Here is a 21,303-nt window from a genome sequence, read left to right on the forward strand (position 1 = left end):
CCATCAGTTGCAAGGCGAGCTGACCCTCTTGTCCTAGAATCAGTCTAAAACGCAGAAGGATGAAGAAGACAAATGGGTTTCTTCTCTGGGGATCTTCTTGTCCCAGCTCCAATCTTTATTCTTAACAAGACACGGCTCAGTGGCTCAGTGCTGTAGAGAGAATATGAGATCTGGAGTAAAGAGACCCCAGTTCAAGGCTTGGCTTCTTAGTGAATTTCTGCTTTATGGTCCTTGGTTTCTCCATTCTGATCCCGAGTTAGCTCCGTGAGAACAGAAGTCTTGTGAAGCACGGTGTCTGGCCCATAGTCATGGCATAAATATTTGAGGACTGATGAAATATACATGTCTGTGAAATGGGCTGAAAAATCATAACTGCTTCATTTGAGTGTTCTGAGAGCTGAATGAGGAAACATCACATACACACACACACTCTCCCTGACCCCACCCAGCTACAAGAAGAATTAATAGACTATTTAGAAACTTACATTCAAAGGAACAGAGTGGCTGAAGACTGAACCAAGATTGCAGAGCATGGTGAATGCAGAGCTGGGGGAAGAATTCAGGTCATGGCTGAGAGGTGAACATTATGAAGAAGGGCTCCCATTTCTGGAAAACCTAAAAAGGAGGTGATTTTGGTCTCATTTTCAAGTGAGAAGCCTGAAGGTCAGAGGAACCATTTAAAACTCAAATTCAGTTATGTCGTCTCCCAGCTTAAAACACGTCAACGCCTTCCCACTGCACCTCAAGTGAATCGTCGCTCGGCGCCCCTCTCTCCCCACCTCTCCCTGCGCTCAGCCCTGCCTTCTGTGCAGCAGACACCCTGGCTTCTGCCAGAGCCTCACACCCGCCAAGCTCTCTCCATCTCATGAACCCTGCACATGCCGAGTGTTCCTCCTGGGAAGCTCTTCCCAGCCCTTCAGTTGGATGGCGCCTTAAAATCCTGAAGATTCCAGCTAACATGCCGTCTTCCCTGAGAGTCCTCTTAGGCGACTCTTAAGTAACTCCCTTCTACCCATTCGTCTTTATCAAGGCACCATTTGCATCCTTCATAACACGTCTCATGATTTAAATTTCTTACTGAGCTACTTTCATTCTTTCTTTTTTCTTTTTATTTTTAGTCTGTCTTTCCCCCTTGACTATAAGCTCCAGGAGGGCAGAGGCGTGACTTTATTCACTTGGATGTACCCGGTAGTTAACACAGCGCCTGCACACGTGGAAAGCAGGCATGTTTTGAGGGCCCCATGGATAGAAAGATGACTAACAAGAAGGTCCTTGCTTTCAAGAATCTCATGATCTAATCACCGAGAGGCACACAGAGACGCTCACAGTTGACGTCCATCTTTTCTCTAGTGGATGTCGTAGGTGAGACCCTACAACATCAGAAGACACAGCTGCTAACTCTGCAGGTGTGGACCGCTGTGTTGTAGTCAGAGGGATGCTTCCCAGGTGATGTGTTCATAACATCTTGAAGACTAAGCAGGGATTTATCGGGTCACAGCTTTCCAGGCAGGGGGATCCATATGAATGATGGCCCTGGGGTGTTGGAGTAAGCAAGAACGAGACATTTGGAAAAAAGCAAGTGTATTTATGTGATGTGTGCACAGGAACTCTTGGGGGAAACTTCAGGAGCTGAAGCAGAAGAAGTGGCCTGTTCTGAGCTCAGGAGACCCCATGTCATCTTGAAGTAATGATGAAAGAGGAGAGGGTGTTAGAAATGATCGGATTTGAATTTAACTTTAAAAAAACATTTACAAAATTATATTAAAAAATACATATCCATTCTAGAATAATTTGAAGGTGATGGAAACATTAAGAAGCAGGTGAACTGTGGCCAGGGTGCAGGGGAGTTACACAGGCATCGCTGTCCCGCTAGGACAGGAGGCAGAGGAGCTCTTTATGAGTAAAGAGGGAGGGATGGTGAGGACTGAACCAGGGCAGAAGGGGTGGAGTTTGAAAAGAGACAATGAGTGGACAATGAAGATATGGGGACCAACTGGATATAGGTCAGGAGGAGAGGAAGGGATCTGAATGATTACCCTGTGTCTGGCTTGATTATATAAAAGAATGATGGACCTTTTCATGAGGGTGAATCTCATATATGAACATCCTGTTTACCAGCATCAGTCACAGACGTGGACATTTGATGTCGCCTGTGGACACCTCCTGCGGCCCCTTGCATATCATGGGAACATAATTCCTGGTAGGAGGATGAAATGCGTTGACCCTGGGAACTCTGCCTTCCTAGCCCCTTTCCATGTCTCAAGCTGCCGTGCTTCGGGTCAGCTATAAAGCAAGGGGGCATTCTTGCATGCACAGATGCTCCTGGTGCCACATGGACCTGATAGGCCATCCAGGTGATCAGAAGAGCAGGCTTAGAAGGGACCTCAGAAATCACCTAGTCTACTCCCTTATCCAGGAAGGGGTGGGAAGCTCACATCTGCTCCAGGCCTGGCATTCAATTAAAAACCTTCATCCTAACTCTATGTGGCAGGTATTCCTCCGACTCCCACTTTACAGAGGAGATAACTGAGCCTAGGAGAGGTGAAGTATCTGATAGAAGGTCACAGGAAAGACCATGGCTTGGATTCAAAGTCTGTCTTTCTGACTCTACACACTACACACTAGTCTTCATTCAGAGGAGGAAACTCAAGGCTGGAGAGGTGGAGAATGCTTTCCTGAAGCCATCCAGGGGCAGAACAAACCAGGTCTCTTAACTCCGCCTGCACACCACTGCTTCCTGGGCCGTTTCTAGTCAGTGCCTGTTACGTGCCTGGTTCTCCACCGAGGGAGGTGGTAGGAGGCAGGGGTGGCTGCAGAACTGGAAAAGCCTGTTTCTCTGGCCCCGGAGAGCTTAGGTTCTTCCTGGGGAGGTGGCTTCAAAGATGGTGACAAAATGACGAGCAGAGCCTGACTGTCTTCGTTTCTTTCTCTTCTCCCATCTCCCGCACTGCGGTCCTCTTCTTCTTACCAACTGGGTGTCGGGCTGAGAGCGAGAAAAAATGTGCTCAATAAAGTCTCACGTAGAGCATTCTGCCCCTATTAACCTGAGCAGGAATGAATAGGCGAAGGAGGTCTTTGAGGAAGGTGCACATTCAGGCACTCAGACCACAGATGCTACCTTCCCTCTGTCTACCACAGGGTCAGGCATGAGGTGGGCAATCGCATCTAGGCTGCAGTGAGATGCTGTTGCCATGGATATAGACAGGAGAAGGGAGGCCAGGGAAGGCTGCAAGTCAGGCCAAGTGCCAGTGATATGGAAATAAAGTCCACTGGCTTGGGGCCAATGGCTGCTTAGTGGGAGGACACAGGAGAAGTCTGACTCTTGCTCACAGTGGTCAGAAAGCAGTGTAAGGGGAGAGCAGTAGTCTTGGATCCAGATGCACGTGGATTCAATTTACAGCACTGATAATGACTAGCCATGAGACCTTGAATGGCAACTTAACCTCTGAAAATGTCCTCACCTGAAAATGCTAAGGAAAATATTGATCTGAAGAGTCAATAAAGGCCAACATGCAAAGCACCATGCTTTGCTTGAGTTTTCACTTGATGATGATAATGGTGGTGGTGGTGGTGGTGATGATGGTGATCTGCTCTCAGCCCAGATGCCCAGCTGGTAAGAGGAGGAGGACCGCAGTGCGGGAGATGGGAGAAGAGGAAGAAATGAAGATGCTGGTGCCAATGGTGAGAATAATGGTGATGGTGATGATGAGGATGATGGTGGTGATGATGGTGATGATGATGGTGATGATCATTACCCTGGTGCTGCTGTGGTGATGTGATGGTGGTGGTGATGATGGTGAAGAAGAAGATGATGATAACGGTAATGATCATGCTGATCATGAAGAATGATCACAGTCTGCCCTTCTCCTGGGCTTCTTTGGAAAATGAAATATCCCTGATTCTCACTAAAGCTTTAGGCAGCAGTAGTCGAGAGCTGTGTGGGGAAGGAGAAGAGGGGTGACATAAATACTTAGCCTACTCTGTGCCATCTACTGCAGTAGGCTCATTTGTACACGTTTTTCTGTATTTAATCCTCAGGAGAATGCTTTGAAATGTCTTACATTCCAAATCTTATGAATGAGAAAACCAAGGTCAAAGAAGTTGCTTGCTCAAATCCTTACAGTGATGAACTTGGAGAGCTAGGATTTGATCCCAAGACTCCAGGGCTCATTCTTTAACAATAAAGTTTCTCATGAACTCCTGGGGTAATGATTCCAAAGCTTCTTGACATCTTTTGCATTGGAACATCCTTGCATGCAGTCTGCCCCACTCCCATCTCAGCAAGCGGTCTGGGCAGAGGTCCCAGTAATCATACCTTAAACTGTGTTGACTCCCATAGGCATCATTCATTCTTTCATTTGTTTTATTATTCACCAATTCACCAGCGTTCGTTGAGCCAGACACTACTTTTGGCCCTAAGGCTAGAAAGAGGAAAGACCAGTGAGATGAATGATACAAAACAGCAGCGTGTTTGTTTGCTGTGCACATTAATAGCTGTGTGTCATAGGTTGTGTGTAGATGTGTCCATCAGTGTTCAGTAAGAAGAGAGGAACCTGTGCCAGTTTTTTTTTAACCAATAGAATTAAATCAAAAGAATTATCATCTGGGGATAATAAATTGTTCACTGGGTAGCTTAAAGGACAAAGAGAGAATAAGTTATCACAGATGGAGCAACTCCAGGAAGCAGCCTCCACCCCTAGCGCTGGGGGAACGAAATGAAGATGTTGGAATAATGAAAACTTAGAAGCCTGGGGAGAGGATCCTGGAGAGTTGAAACTCAGTCCTCCACGGATAGGGCCCTTCCCTCCTGGTGCCGGTGGCTCTGAGCATGGAGAAGGGAACATGCTGTGTTGGGACTTCAGAGGAGGAACCACCCACCAGCTGGTGCTGGTGTTTCTGAGGGAGTACAATGAAGTTATTCTGAAACTGCTTGCAGATACTGCAGCCTGGATCCAAGTGATGTTACTGGACCAGACTGCTTCTGCAGGGGCAGACGGGCAAGACTGGGCTGATGCTGACAGAGGAGGAAGCAGACAGGATGCCTGCAGGAAGCAAGCCTCTCTCTAGTTCCCCCTTTTGACAAGGTCCAACAGGGATCCAGCTGGCAAGGCAGAAATGGGTTTTGCAGCATCCTATCATTAAGCAGTGTACAAGAGGGTGGATTCGAAGTTGAGAGATAGTCATGGGCAAGAATAGAGACCAAGACTCTTGAATGGGCCAGAGAAGCCTTCCTGGAAGACATGATATCATTTTCAGAAGAGAGTGTGAATCTTGAAGAATGGGAGCGGGACTGAGCCAGAGAGCGAGGATGCATGCCAGGTAGAGGGGAGGAGATGAGGTGGGAGAGGTGGACAAGGGATGGATGGGGGGGGGTGTCTCACTCTGCTCCGCTCTGGGTCTCAAGCCTTGGAGGTTAAGACTTCAGGATTGGATTTTGAGGTGAGGACAGAAAAATGGCTGAATTTATACACTTGCCTAATTTTATCATCTCAGTGGTCCTGTGATTAGATATTTTTGTCTCCATTTTACAAATGAGAAAATTAAGGCTTAGAGAGAGATGTCCCCGCCATGCTGCACAGTCCCAGAGAAAGCCATGGGTGCTGTCGCTCTGAGAATGGTGCAGCCTGGCAGTGTGCGGGGTTTCACCCGCCTGGCCGCAGCGGGCAGCCCTACTCCGAGACCCTGAAGCTAGTAGGCAGGGTAGTTATGAGGAGGGTGGGGTCCTTGTACACATCCAGGATCTTTCTTATTCCTCCTGTGCTAGAAAGATTCTGTATATGAATAGTGGAAATTACACATACAGAGCCACTTATCCAGGGAGCAGTATTTGAAATCTGATCTCCAGAAGCCCCATTCCTTTGGGATGTTTCAATCAAATGAGCCAGCATCAGCATCGATAACACTTCCCGGTAGTTAGAGACTTACCAGCTTCCCAACTCCAAAAATGGATGGGTGTCTGGAACCAGAAAATAACCCAGCCCCTCCCCTTCTACGTGGGCTCAGGGTCAAGGAGACCAGTCGATGCCACTGGATCTTGAGGGCCAGCTACTGATTTCTCAGTTTGCTTGGGAGTTTACAACATTCAGTCCTTGGTGTCTGTTATAGCCGATGTCACATTTTACTGTCACTTGTTATTAGGTGAGAAAAACTACAGGCCTGCTAGCAAATCGTCATTTAAGGAGGAGGAGAACACACATTGGCTGTGGCATCACTTAGGGAAAGGAGCAATTACTGAGTCGAGATTGCTGAGTCTAACGCATGACTCAGGGATCCAAGGAGGAATGGGGCAGAGTGGCTGGAAGGTGCCTTTGGCCTCAAAGCCTGGTGTGACTTCCAGTGGTTTACTTTGACCCCATCCAGGTGACACCACGCAGGGTCCTTTATGCCTCTTTCCAGGTGGGTGACATCTGACAGAACGTTCTCCGACTCCCGTGACGGATCCATTGGTAAAAGACTACGTAGCTTTTCTTATAATTTGGGAAACTTATCCAGTGGTCCTTGCCAGCGGTTGATACTGTTGAGCAATTTACAAGCTTTAGGTCAGCTGGGGCGCAGAGCCCTGAGGCTGGAGCAGCAGACAGCTTCGTAATAGGCTCACACTGGCCCCCTCAAGTGATGAGACGCTGACAAAGCAGGAAGGAGCCAAGGTGATGAAAGCCTGATGTGATAAATATCCTAAGTTTTGGGCACTGTTCTGAGCTCTAGAGGTACACAGACATATAAGGGGCGCTCACTACTCTCTGAGGTCCCCTAATCTGGTTGGGGAGACAGGTTGCATCTAGATAAAGATCAGTCACCGTGAAGGCAGATAAATGCCGAGCGAGAGGCAGAAACAGTAAGTCCCTCCAGAACTGAAAAGGCCTGTTCAGAGCATCTAGCCAGACTCCATTATCTTCAGCGGAGGGAAATTGCGGATCAGAGAGGGGTGTGACAAAATGAGTGGCCAGTGAGGGGCAGAACAGACTCGCCTGAAGTAGCATGCTTCGGTTCTCTCCTGTTTCCAACACACAGCACCAAACCCATCCTGATATGTTCTATCCATTTATCTGTCGTCAACCTCGTTTTTACAGGCAGAGCGTGCGACTCAGGGAAGCCAAGTGGCTTGCCAAATTTTCACAGCTATTAAACAGCTGGTGCTTGAACTCAGAGCCCGTTTGACTGCAAAGCTCATGTTTTTGCCACTGTGTCCTGCTAATGGCTCCGGAGATCAGGAGGAGCCCCAGAGAAGAGGTGGTGCTTGTGCTGTCCTTTTTAAGAGAGAAGGTAGCAGGCACGTGGCCTTGGAGGGAAGGGAATGGCAGGGGCATTCAAGTGTGGGGATGTGGTGACAATGGGCATGTGCTAGTGACTTGTAGGGAAGCTGTCTCTAGGCTGCGGGTACCAGGATGTTGGTTGGAGTTGAGAGATGCTTTTTAAAAAAATGGATACCTAACTAAATCATCCTGCTGGGCATAAACCAAACAACCAAAATCATGCTGAGTACGGAGGAGCACCTCCTGTAACCCAGCCTCTTATTACTGGATGGCCGCTAACCTACCTGTGAAATTTCCTCCCTTTACCTGACTCAGTCTCCCTGCATCAAAATGGTGGGCCATGGTGGATGTTTTGGGTGCTTGAAGATGGGTAGTGTGATGAGCTAAGATGAGGAATTTTATCTAGGCTCTCAAACTTGGCTATGTTTTGGGATCCTATGAGAATATTTAGAAGATACCAGTGTCCTTGACCTACCCCAGGGATTCAGGACTGGGACTGACCTAGGCATCAGATGATCTTAACATTCAGCTAAGGTTAAAGTCCACTGTTCTTGTTAGTACCCCTTCTGCAGGTTACTCGGGCATCTTTCTGTCTCACTTATAGACACAGAGCTCAGCCCTCCAGAAACCTGTCAGTCCCCAGGGTTGCTGCCTCTGGTCATTTATAGATTCATCAAAATTCAACTCTGTGGTCGTTAGACCCTAAATGCTAAGCTTTGGGGTTATTGTCAGCGATGTGCTGGTAAATATTTAACTATCAGTTTCCTGGGAGGAAACAAAGGCCTGATTTGCAGTGTTTTTCCATTTCCCTGTAATAAATACTCCCACCATGACCCATTTCATGGTCACTGAATTCGGAGTTAGGAATAATGCCCATAATTGGCTTTTTCGAGCTGGTGTGAGCCAGCTCCAGCACGCCCCTGGGTAGAGCAGTCAGTGGAATTCACCCCACATCCTTAAAACAGACAGAGCCTAGCGAGGAGATGTATGTGTGCACCGTTAACAGAAATTCCCAAATACGGAGTGCTTGATGGATAGAGGTCAGCTCCGCCTGGCAGGGTCAGGGAAGCTAAAGCTTCAGCAAATGAATAGGTGACCAGAGACGGACCTTAGAAATCAATTTCCTCAGTGGTCCCCGCTTTTGTTTTTCCCTGGTGACATCCAAGTCCCCATGATGTCATTGACAGTCCATCAGAGCATCTGACCGGGCTGAGCTAACCGGGGTTTCACATTGAGAAGATGTATTTCTGCCCAAGAGAAGTCACGAGCCGCTTAGTCTGGGAGGCATTAGATCAGTAATATACACACTTCCATTATATTGCCTAAAGTGTTGTGGATAGCTTGTGGGCCTCTAGTCCACCCTGATCATAGGCGATCATGAGAAACTGAGGCCCAGAGACCCAGACTGACTTGTGTTGGGGCCTTGGGGCTGGAAGGAGAGGCCGGGCATCCTGCCTCCCAGGACTATGTCCTCACAACTCCACCACAGGGCCGTTCTTAAAGATCAACCACCTCCCGGACAACATTTTATTAATATACGAATACGAGGAACATCAGTTCATTTGCTTCGAACAAAAAAGGTTATCTGCAGAAAGGAAATCCAATCTTGCGTCTAAATTGCTCCTAATAAGCCCGCATTGGCAGCCCCAGTGATGATCCTCTCAGGCTGCAATTGTGTGAGAAATGGATGCATTCCCATAACCAAGAGGAAAGACCAAATTTGCCCCCACTGGGTAGTGGTTAATAATGTCATTAAGTTATTAATGAAATTAGCAGAGCTTCCTGCCTCGGTCGGCAGAGAGTAGCAGATGAGGCTGTTTTGTAGAATACTGGGGAAGCCCGCAGTCCATTGCCTTAGAGGATTCTTCCCTACTGGGGTATCGTCCCCTGGAGGCCAGACCCCTTGGGCTGGCTCTGAGCACCCCACTTGTGGGATATTGCCAAGGCCAGAGCAGACTCTTCCTTACGGCATGCAGAGAAGGTGGTGGCCCACTTAGGGTCACTGTGGGAACGTGTGTGTGTAGCTGGCGGCAGGATGGACTGAAGGCTCTGGATTTGATTCATTCAAGAAGCAGGGTGGAAAGAGTACTTGGCTGGGAGTTAGAAACTCTGATCCTGGCCCTCCCAAGCTGAATGACCTTGCATGAGTCATTTCCCCTGCCTGATGTCTTTTCCTTATCAGGAAGGCAGAAGAGGGATTGAAATTAGCTGAACCTGTGAGGTTCCTTTTCAGCTCCAGCATTCTGGTCTTTGCAGTGGCTACAGTTAATAGGAAAAAAAATTTTTTTTTTCTCCTGTGTCAACACCAAGCTTTACACTGGGAACTCATAAAAACACAGCAGAATGTTTGTGTAACAGTGACCAACTCTAGTTAATGACATCACACAGGTCACCCAGGTAGTTTAGAAACTGAGTCAGAATCTAGAGAATTCCCTACTTCCAAAACTACATTCTTTATCCTCTTACACAAGACTTAGAAGTTTGAGGTTGGGATTTTTGGTAGCGTTCTCATCTTTGAACTATTATCTCTGAACTCATAATTAAGATTATTCATCATTCATTTCTTTAAAAATGATTTAATGCTTTGGGAGAGATCTTAGTTAGTGTTCCAACTATTTCCTCTCAGAATCCTCTAGGGAAAATGAATTGCTCCCTCCCCGGATGTACCCAAAGCTGTTGGCTCAGACCTTTCATATACTCTTCCCACGATGCACTTTATATGGTTTTCTATGTGTCTGTCCCCTCCAAGAAAACGTGCATTCTTCTAGGGCAGAAACCGAGTCTTAACTCATCTCAGGGCTCCCCTTTCCACTGGGTCTGGCTCATAAATGTTTGTACAACTCTGTTGAGTTGTGCTCCTCATGGGGAAGGGGAGTAGCCCACTCACTGCAAATTTATCTTCAGTGCTTGTTGATTTTCGATAGGACATCTTCCTCCAAAAGATATGTGATTGCGGCTGTTCTCAGTTTCAGCTGTCTCCTCTAGTCCAAAGCTTCCCGAATCTACAGTATCAGCTCTGAGGCCAACCTCAAGCAAGACTCATTCCCAATCGCCTGATAAACTTAAAAAAAGAAAAAACCCTACCATTTGTCGAGCATCCATCAATTTATCAGTTGCCAGACAATTTCGTATGCCTCAGTCCTTAGAGCAACCTGTATTCATTTTCTCCTTTTTGCACATGAGAAAACAGAGGCTCAGAGAAGTCCTAAAACTTAGCTAATCACACAGCTAGTCAGTGGCAGAGTGGGGATTTGAACCTAGATCTGTCTACCTCTTTTGACCCTACGTTGTCGCTTCTCTGGGTGTTCAGATATGATTTCAAGTTCAACAGGCATCAAATCAAACTCCTCACCTTCACCGGCCAACCAGTGCCTCTTCTCTCGTTCCTGTTCATCCAGACACAAGGTCATTAAGACAGTTTGGGCTCCTGGCTCTCCTTCCCTCCTTCAAGTCAATTGCTCACTTGTTGTCCTTGTCAATATCGCTGAAGAACCTCTTCCCTCTCATGCCCACCTCCACTTCCCCAGGTTGGGAGGAATCGCCAAACGCAAACGTCTCCTGCACACGTCTCCTCCTTGGTCTCCAGATCTCCCGTCTGCCTCTTCAGTTTGTCCTGCCCTCCACTGTAATGCAAGTTTCCCTAAAATGTTATTTTGAATATTTCACTTTCTTGATCAAAGTCTTTGCAGTGATTCCTTTAACAGAATCGAGCCCAAACTCCTAGAATGAGAAAAATAAAGCATCATTTGAATCTCTTAATAGTGGTCCAGGGGTTTTCTTTGTAATATTCTTGTTTAATTTTCCAAATATCTACCTAAAGTAGATCGTTTCATTTTGCTGTGGAGTGAACTGAAGTACCTATTCCAGTGACTGTAAGAAGTGCGTGTAGAACCTTGGTGTGTCTACCACAAAAGGGCGGATGCTTTTCACCATCTCATACTCCTCCTTAGCCTGACACTGAAGAACCCCTCCCCACTCTGGCCCTGATCTCCTTTTCTGCCCTATTTCCCACGAGTCCACCCGGACGGCACAACTCCTTCTGTTCTGGTGAAGTCGTTCTTTGTAACACCACATCTCCCCGCCCTGCATGCCAGCTTTTCCCACTGGGCTTACAACCTGCACGTCCTTGGATGCTTAGCTGGTATTTCGCTAACTGTCTGAGACTTTCCTCTTCCTCTCTAAGCTCCAAGAAACCTCTCCCTGCTCTCGAACGCCTTATCATTGCTGCTCATTTCCCCTTGACTGGGCTTGCTCTCTTTAATCATCATGTCTTGCCAGTAAGAGAAAGGGCTTCAAACTCAGACAGACATGGATTATGTTTTAGGTGGGGTTCCCCAGACGCCGTCTCTGAGGTGAGAATTTCTGCCTGAGTGATTTTATTAAGAAGGGATTCCCAGGAGAAACCGTAAGGAAATGGGGGGAGGCAGGAGGAGAGTGGGGAGGAGTGAGACAAGGGAACAATTTAGGGCTAAATCCTGGCTCAGCCAGATCCCGCAGGGGAGCCCCGGAGGGTAGATTACACCTCAGAGCGTGTTCCCGCTGTAGGCAAGGTTGCTGGGCCTTCATGCTCCCAGCCATCATTGTTTAAGAGTCACTCTGGGAACCTTTAACTCCCAGGCCCTTTACAGAGCTCTGGGAGCAATGGCAAAGTGGATCTAGTAGCCCCGGGATGGGCCTCTGTGAAGGAATAGTAGGGGCAAAAAACCCCAAAACCAAACCAAAACAAACAAACAAAACCCCCCAGCAAACCCACAACAGCTGGAGAAAAGGCACACAGAAATGAAAGGGGACTCTGAGCAACTTGTGTGAAGCATCAGCAGTGTCTGCCCAGGCTGGCCTGCCTGGTCTGCAAGTGTCTTAATCCTTCAGAGCCTCAGTTTCTCCAGCTGTAAAATGGGTTTGATACCTACGTCATGGCAGGATAAAAAGACCGACACAGTAGTCACTCCGTAAATGTTAATTGTTTTCCCTGGAGAGAGTCTTCTATTTTATGTTGCACGTATATTCCAAATCATGCTACACAGTTATGGTATAGTCTGAAATGTGCTGGATTTTTTCTGTCCCAGGGCCTCCCTTCACACATGCTCTCCTCCTCAATCCCCTTCTTGCTTAATGTCCTCTTGCTGGTCTTTAAATCTCACTTCAAATGCCACTTCCTCCAGGAAGTTTTCAATAAGCTTATTTCAGTAAAATGGGGAAAATAAATTGATTAATTAAAAATGTCCACTTTAAAGTGATTGCCTTTTTGTCATTTTATTTCTGGAGCCTAAAGATGTAATGAATGGAGAGAGAAATGAAAGTATGGGTGAACACAAACGATAAGCCTGTTGAAGGTGGAGCGGAATCCCCTGGGTTGCCCCTTCCCACTGGTACGTAGCAGGTGCCGGTTAAGTGCTTGCTGCTTGGTTGGCGAGTGGATGAGAGCACTGGAAAGGGATTCCCAGGCCTGTATCCTCATCCAGATTCACTACTGACTGTGTGCTCTTAGGCAAATCAGTAGCACCTCTGGGACTCAGGTTCCCTAAGTGTCAAATGGTGGTCTTGAAGGGCCCTCCTGGGGCCAGGCCCTCGCTCCCAGCCTGGACCATCTGCGAAGGCCGTAGGAGAGAGGGATGCTGGGGGGGTCGCAGGGATAGAAGACTACATTGCACTCCCATCGTACGAGAGTACTCCTGCCAGAAGAAAGGAGGTGCCTAGGAGAACTGGGAGGTGTACCCAGAGACTGGGGCCTGATCAGGATGGAGCACAGGAGAGGCTTGAAGGAAGAGAGAAGGGTGAGGTCCAGTTGGCACTCAGGTGCAACAGCTTGATTCAGGACTGGGGCTTGCCCGGCTCTTCTTTACCCCCAATTCTGGCATAAGGGGCTCTGCCACTCCATAGCCGTGTGACCTTGGGCAAGTGAATGCACTAGATAACTTCTCAAGTGCCTGATCTTTAAAGTGAGGTCCACAGGGCTGCAGGAATTAAAAGACTTAGTACACATTAAGTGCTTGGAATCGTAATTGGCATCTAGTAAAACCTGAAGGAGCGTTAGCTATTGTTACTGCTGCGGCTGCTTTTGCTGCTCAGCACGGCACTCTGGACAGACCCACGGCTCCCGCCTGCCTTTCTGGTTCTGCAGTTTGGCATTTGCCTGACCCTGCCTCGTGAGGTTTGCCACTTGGGCGTGGTGGAGAGGGCGTGAGCTCTAAGGGAGGACAGACCTTATCTGCATCCGGGTCTCACGGCTTCTTCATCCTTCTGAGACGCACATCCTTACTTGTATAAGAGGTGATTAAGACTCACTTTGGAGGATTACTTTGAGGGTTAAATATGTACGTGTGATCTTCCCCACCAGCTGCGCCCCAGGGGCTTCAGAGAAGAGTGAGCCACGAGGTCCCTCCCATGACATTGTTCTGGTAGATTTCAAGATAAATTTAGACTGTGGGTAATAAACTTATGGAACTCATCGCCCTGGGACCTGGCAGGGGATGAATATGAATAGGCCCAGAAGGATTTAGGAAAATAGATGAAGGCTGGATCCTCGAGGAGTTGTTTTAGCAGCCGTTTCCTAGAAAATGTAGAAAATGTGCATTTAGGCATCGTGGTCATGCTGAGCGGCTCTGCAGGAAAAGAAATCAGAAAGAAATCTCTGTGGTTAGAAGCCTTTGGGGAATTGTGCTTGCTGTGTTCCACGTCTGCTGGGACCTTCACCTTTATTCAGTTGCTGATTCAGCAGGTATTCAGAGCATCTCCTGTACGCTGAGGCACGGTGCTAGGAGCCTGTAATGCAGCGATGAGAAAATGATGGTTCTTACCATCATGGGGCCTATAATCTAGTGGGGAAGACAAACAGTACACAACTAAACATCGTAGGTGATGACATTAAATGGTGCATCTGAAGGTGAAAATGCACTGAGAAGAAGATCAAAGAGGTTAAGGGGGATAGCAAATGCTGGGATAGGGGAGCTGTGATGTTCCATCGGGTAGCCTCATCTTGAAGGTGCCATTAGGGCAAAGAAGGAGGAAAGGGAATTAGTCAATTGGCTGCTGGAGGAGAGACCAGGAGCAAAGGCTCTGAGGCCGGAGTGTAGCTGTTTGTTCCCAGAAAAGACCTGTGTGCCTGGAGATAGTGAAGGTGGGAAAAGGAAGAAATACAGTCCTGGGGGGGTCTTGTCAGCCAGTGTAAGGGCTTCAGCCCCACCAGCTTCAGATGGAGGAGTGACATGATCTGATTTAGATAGCATAAAGGCACTGAGAAGTCCTGCAGAAAAGAGAGAGACTCCTTTAACTTAGCCCAGCTTCCCCTCTTCCACCCAAATACTTAGCCATGGAAACTCTTTTGTTTCCCATAAAGCCTTTTAACATCTTTATATATATTGTCGACTGAAATAAAAGGCACCACCTAAAAGGTGAGAGTCATGTCTTATTTGGTGGACTTCCTGAGGACTCAAGCCCGGGACACCGCCTCTCAGATTGCTTTAAAAGACTGTTGCGCCCAGGCAAGGGGGAAGCCAGGATGTATAGAAATATTTTGCAACAAAGACCATGTAGTCGAAACATCAGAAGATTACTGTTAATGAAAGAAAACCAGATATCCCGAGTTAAGGAATTTAGTGCTTTTCTATATAAGGGAAGATGTAAAGATCTGGGCTCATTGAATTCATTCCTTTGATGTGCACCCCAGCTATCTAGGGCCAGTATCCTGTTCTCTCACGTCCTTCAGGGTACACCGTTGGGATGGCTGCAGGGGCTAGGCTGCCTTCTTTCAGTGTCCAGAGTTCCTGGCACTCTATAGGAAGACATGCAGGTGTTCGGGACTAGGTTGGAGGTCATGGCTGAGGTCAGGGTTAGGGAGGTGACCCACGCCCTTTCATATTTCCTCCATTCTTGCAAAGCTCCAGAATTGCCCTTTCCATTCTTTGTCTCTCCTTCGTTCGTCCCTTCGCAGCTCCCGGCTGTAGTGGTAATAGCATGTGCCTCAGGGTTGAATGGATTGGTGTTTGCACGTCAGTTTCTTTACTTCCTAGTTGTGTTACCTTGAGTCACTCAGCTCCTTAAAGCCCCCTTCCCCCAGCTGTGGGAGCGATGTACAGATATCTGCCTTGAAGAGTGGTTGTGAAAAGACTATGTGGGAACATGTGAGGGAAATCCCTCTAGGACCTTTTATGTAGCAGGGACCTTTAGATCCCAGACAGGAGACTCAAATCATAGAAGCCATAAGGCTAACAATTGCTTGGATGCTGTAAGTGTGTTTGATGGCTTGGGATGAAATAGAGTGAAATTGCTGGGCACGGTAGTGGCGCCTGATGAGAAACACAGTGATTCCTGGTCATCTCATTGACAGGAGACGCCTTGGCCCTCCCGCCTCGGTCAGTTTGATGGAGAGCAATTAGCTCCCCAGCCTTGCTGCCTACTTGCTGGGCCTACTGGGCCAGTGAGAGAAGCGTGGTCTCTTCCCCCAGCGGAGAGAAAGGACTGGCACCTGCAGGTGCCCATGGGCCGTCGGAGTCTCCGTTGGAGAGTCCCACAGTGCAGGCCTACTAATTTTCAGTGAATGTGACTGAAGTCCAGGAGTCATGCGGGCTTCAGTGAAGGAAGCCGGTATATTTATTCTGAGTGTGTGGATGCTGCATGTTCCACTTTCTTTGGAAACCAAAGTAGACGGGTACATAGAGACTTCTGAAAACTGAGTGACAGCGGTCAGTAATAGACAATATGGAGAACGCCCAGCCCCAAGCGCTGTTGGCATTTGGCACTAGATCATTCCTGATTGCTGGGGAGCAGGATGAGGGTGAGGGTCTGTCCTGTGCATCCTGTGCTGTTTAGCAGCATTCCTGGCCTTACCCACCAGATCCCAGCAACACAGATCCCAAAGTCGTAATAAGAACCCAAAAGATCTCCAGACCTGCCCAAATGTCCCTTAGGGCAAGTGCACCCCCATTTGAGAACCGCTGACACAGAGAGTGCTTGGTAAATGGTCCCTGTCTTCTCAATCCAGAAACCAAGCAAAAAGCCATGAGGATGGTTTGTCAGTTTTTACGCCCAGCCTCTTCCTCCCGTTGCCTCATGGGAAATTGGCAGCAAATGGTACCCACAGGAACTCCAGGTGACCCTCATCAGGCTCAGAGGTGGCCCCGGGGGGGGCAGGGCTCAGCTACCGTCCTGCTCTCCTGCCGATTTTTTTGGCCCCAAATCTGGTCTCTAAAGCCCAAACACACCAGAACGGGTGCCAGCCTGGCTCACTGGGGCTCTGCCTGATTGAAAACGTCCCTGGGCATTTTTGGCTGTTGGGAACATTCCATTTCACATTGATTTATTATTATATTTTTAAAGACACTGAGATTTAAGACTCATCGAGGAGACTGTGCTTGCCAAGACATAATTAGGAGAACATGACAGAGGTAGTAAATATATAATTAACTCTTTTCTTAATGCCTTTTGCTGGCATTCTTAATCAAGCTGCACAGCCTGAGAAACTAGTTCTCTGAAAACTTTAGGCAACTAGAAACCAATTACCATCATGTTTGCATATTATGTTTTTGAATAACATGTATACATGGTTGTGTGTAGGAAGCTAAGTGGGGAGCCACAAGGATAAACATGGGTGCACATATATTCTCAGCTCCTAATTGACTCTCAGTTGATTGGTTGATTTGCTCCTTGGTCCCCTGATTCAACAAAGGTTTCGTGTTGCACCTACTGTGTGTCAGGCACCATGTGATTTCCATCCTGTTAAAATTTATCCTTAACAATAAGACATTGAATTCCTGTATATATGGACGCATGGTGCATATCCATGTGACGTCAGGGTGTTCTACACATCTGTGTACAGGCATATATATATATATATACATATATATATATATATAATGGGTTTCAGAGAGGTCAAGTAACTTATCAAAAGTCACATAGCTTTTAAGTAATGAAAGTGATATTTGATATTAAGTCTATCTGAGTTTCATGACCCTATACAACCTTCTTTCAAAGAGTATTTCATAAAGGAGGTGATATTTGAGGTGAATCTTGAGAAGGTCAATAGGAATTTTCTGGGTAAATATAGCAGGAAATAACTTATCCAAAGGCTGGGGGGCGGTGATGATCTAGGGATGCCAAAAATGAAGTGCAGGCAGATCACAGGTGCTTTGAGAGGAGCTGGAGCTTATCAGCTAGGTAGCTCTCGGCTCAAAGAGGGTCTTATATGCCAGGCCCCCTCACACAACTCATGACAAAGTTTGGCTCAGCTCTGACCAGGATGTCAGGACCTCAGACAGCTCCCACTCCCAACAGCGCAAGCTACAAGGTGACCTGCAGGCCCATTAGGAAACCGGTAGGCACTTGATTTCACCCAGCAACTGTCTCCAGCCTTCTCTTGCCCAGGAAGCAGGGACCATTTAATTGCAGGGTGATCGCCATGTTCTTGCAGAGCATTTAATGTAGCATGTAATTGCAGGGTAAATAAATACAGAGCTATTTCCAGCTCTCAGCCCAGTGCTGTGAGCATGGTGGTAATTATGGCTCAGGATTGGCTTGGTGCAATTTCTAAGCAATGGTTCCAGGTCTGAACTGGGTCATCCCTCACGCAGGCCGTCTGCTCCCAGGAGAACCAGGGTGCTGATCTGTCCAAGCTTTTCCTTTACTCAGGTGCCCAGGGCCTTGATCAGCTGCCCTGGATTCTCCAGTACTCCAGCCCACACCTACACTTCAGGGTCCCTCAGCTTTCTGGTTGGCCCTGACTCTCCCTAGTAGTAGTGGTGAAGATGGCCAGGCTTGGAATCACATAGAATTGGGTTTGTATCAAGGTTCTGCAACTTACTGGCTGTGTGACCATGGACAATTTGTTGCACTTCTCTGAGCCAAATACTTCATCTATGACATGTAGGTAAAAAAGAAAAAAAAATGTGTGTCATAAAGTTGGGGAAATTAAATGAGATAATATGTGTAAAATGCTGACTGTGTTGCCTGGTTCAGAGTCAGTGCTACATGTTAGGTAATCCTGCCTCTTTTCCTTTCCCTCCTGTTCCTTTTCTTCTTTTCCTTCCTCCCACCTCCTCCCTCCTTTCCTTCCTAAGGCAGTTGTGTAAGAGAGGAAGGAACATGCATTTTGGAGCACAAGAGACCTGGATCTGAGTCCTGGCTGCACCCATTACTCACTGTTTAAGCCCTCGATCAGTTATTTATTCTCTAGGCCTCAGTGTTCTCATCTGTTAGGTGGGAACAGTAACACCTCTTCGCCAGGTCATCGTGAAGATCACATGGTGTCTCCGCCCTGACATTCTCGGTAAATGGCAGCCAGGCAAGAAGAGAGTTTCTTGCTCAGAGTTTAACCCAGTGTCACAGGTTGGGACCCCTAGGAAGGAGGCTCTGAAAGGAGATTGACTGGCAACAGGTTTAATAGGGAACAGTCTTCAGGTAACAGTGGCAGAAGGGGTGGGGAGAAAGTGGGATGGGCAGAGGGAAAAGCCGAGATGTGAGGTGCCTCAGGGACACCTGACCCATGCTTTGGGGAGGTATGGATATGCAATGAGCCTTCTGAGTTGTCCCAATTTGAGATCAGGGATGTAGGCCTCAGTACCTTCCTGTCTATCAGGCACTGGATCTGAACTGCCCTGGGGAAGGGGTGTGATCTTGGATCAAGCTGCTCTCTACAGCGGAGGGCTTCCTGTAGGCAGTGTGCCCAGCAGCTGAAGGCGGAAGTCCCTCCTTCCTGGGGAGGGGCCTGGGAAATACATCACTGCATCCCCCATCAGCTGCTGCCTCACCTACCCCAACTCTCGGGAAAGCCCCTCCCTGGTTCCTGAGAGCCCCTCCCCCTGACATCCCCATCCTCCTTTGCTTCTTGACCCCCTGAGTCATTTCTGGTTACACTAATCTCCACAAGGAGATGTCTCTGTTTTGTAAAAGCTGACCTTGGCTGAGTGGCAGGGTTGGAGGGGAAGCCCAGCCCCTCATCCTCAGCGACGTCCCTCTTCCCCCACTGAGAGCCTTGCTGGAGCTCTGTCTGTCCTCGGGCTCTTGTCCTGAGGATACGTGGCTGTGGGCGGAAGTCTGTCTGTCCCCACTCTAGCACCTGTCTGCCTCTGCGTCTGTGGCTCTAACCTCTAATGCTTGTTCCAACGTCCTGGCGTTTGGTGTCTCTATTTTATTTGATTTATTATTATTATTATTATTATTATTATTATTATTATTATTATTATTATTACTATTACTATTACTATTACTATTACTATTACTATTATTATTATTTATTATGTGAGTGTGTGTTATCTGACTTGGCTTCGAGCCCGCACCTCTTGTGCTGCTGTCTGATCTTCTGCAAAGCTCACCGTGAGTGGGGCTCAGCTCAGAGCCCCAGGCATACTAAGAGGCTCGGGCCCTTGCTGTGGCTGGGTCCAGCAGACACGGAGAGGGGGCCTGATGGGCACCGGGGGGTGGGGTGAGCTGTGCTGGGCTTCCAGCAGCTCTTCTCTGTGGAGACAGTTTCCCAAGTTCCTGGTTGCTGGGGGTGAGTGAGCAAAGGATGGAGGACCCGGTGTGAAGATGGAACATGTGGTTGGGCCCCTGTAAGTCAAGGGCTGGCCATTTATGTTGTGTCACCTTGAGAAATGACCTTGGCACCCCTGCACTTCCCCTCTCACAGGGGCCAGTGTTACTGGCCCTCGTGTGGCAGGCGTGCTGTTAGGAGGAATAAGTAGGGGGTCTTTGCAGGAGGGGTTTGGCTTTGAAATCTTTTCCTGACACCTGGGGTCTTTCTATCCCCACTTACCCTGAGGGGACCAGGTAGGACCCACCCTAGTACCTGAGGAGGTCGTGGCAGGGAGGGCTGGTGCTGGCTCCCGCTCAGCATGATGTCCTTGGGGCATGATGACTCTCCTTGGCTCCCCAAGGGGCTCTGTGCACGGAGGGAGGGGACACCTGGGTCAGAGAGTGCCTGGGGCTTGGTGGAGCCTGGCTGGGTGGAGGTGAGGAAGGCGAGCTCTCTGATGGCCTCTGATCAGCAGTCGCCCAGGAAACTGTGAGCTCCTGTGAGCCGGGTCTCTGTGACCCACTGCCAGGCACAGAGCAGCGGCTGCATCAGCTCTCCTCTCATGGGAGAGAAGGGAGGGGAGAGGCGGACGGCAGCGTGAATGGTCACTCTCTTGTTCCTAAGAAAGTGCCAGCCCAGGGTCCCCTCTGATGGACTGGCAGGGAGCCTGGGCCTCAGGCTTCTGAGGCGGTCTTGCATTCCTGCCACCTGCTGCCCACCTTGGTCAAACTTGGCCATGGCCCATGAATTTGGGGAAGCTGCTGCTGGAGGGGACCAAGGCCACGGTCCCAGCTGAGTGTTTCTTCTCTTTGATTTTCCCATGTTGAGGAGGCCTGCAAGTGAGCGGGGGGAGGGGACCCCTCACATGTGTTACCTCCGCCGAAACATACACCAGAATTCACTGGTGGGGTCAGAACACTTTCCATCCAAACCCCCATCCCTCCCTGTCATGGCCCACACATCCCCTCTCCCCAAGGCAGGGTTTGTGGCTTCTGAGAGGAGCTGGCCCAGGACTGACACCCGGGGGCGGCCTGGCTCTCCCAGCGCACTGCGACCGGCACGGGTACTTGACTCGGATACTTGACACGGGTGCTGTCAGAGAAGTAAAACCATGACGTAGGACTCGCCCTGCTCTCCCACCCCAGCCCTCACCACCCCTGTCGTGTGCTGTGAATGTAGACGCTCCAGCGGGCACGACTGCACGCGCTTTGTAAGAAAGGAGTTCATCTCAGCATCACAGCAAATGTGTGAGTCAGAGGTGAGCATGGTCCTTATTTCAAAGCTGGGGAAACTGAAGTCTAGAGACAGGGCAGGGTGTCCTGGTCACACAGCCACGAAGAGGCAGGCTGGCCCCGGTGACTGGTCTGGACTGACCTGCCTGTGCTGTGGGCTACTCGGGGCCATCTGCTCTGTACAGCCCTCATCCAGCCCTGGGTTCCCAGATCCTGACTCTGCAGCGACCTCTCTCTCTGCTTTTGTGGCTGTGTGTGTTTGGCTGGCAGCGTGTGTGCTTCTCCGTCTGTGTGTCTCCATGGGTCTCGTCCG

General features: G+C 48.7%; 1 protein-coding gene across 1 annotated transcript in view; it reads left to right on the plus strand.

The window, feature by feature from the left end:
• The window catches only part of LOC140686146 (acid-sensing ion channel 2-like), a 127,996-nt gene extending 117,686 nt beyond the window's left edge, over nt 1-10,310 (plus strand). The window contains exons 2-3 of the mRNA XM_072939070.1: nt 3,598-3,681; nt 10,239-10,310. Of these exons, the coding sequence (XP_072795171.1) occupies nt 3,598-3,681; nt 10,239-10,310 (156 nt within the window). The remainder of the gene's footprint in view (nt 1-3,597; nt 3,682-10,238) is intronic.
• The last annotated feature ends 10,993 nt before the right edge of the window (nt 10,311-21,303 follow it).

The sequence above is a fragment of the Vicugna pacos genome, chromosome 16 (assembly GCF_048564905.1).
Source record: "Vicugna pacos chromosome 16, VicPac4, whole genome shotgun sequence".
NCBI classification, from domain to species: domain Eukaryota; kingdom Metazoa; phylum Chordata; class Mammalia; order Artiodactyla; family Camelidae; genus Vicugna; species Vicugna pacos.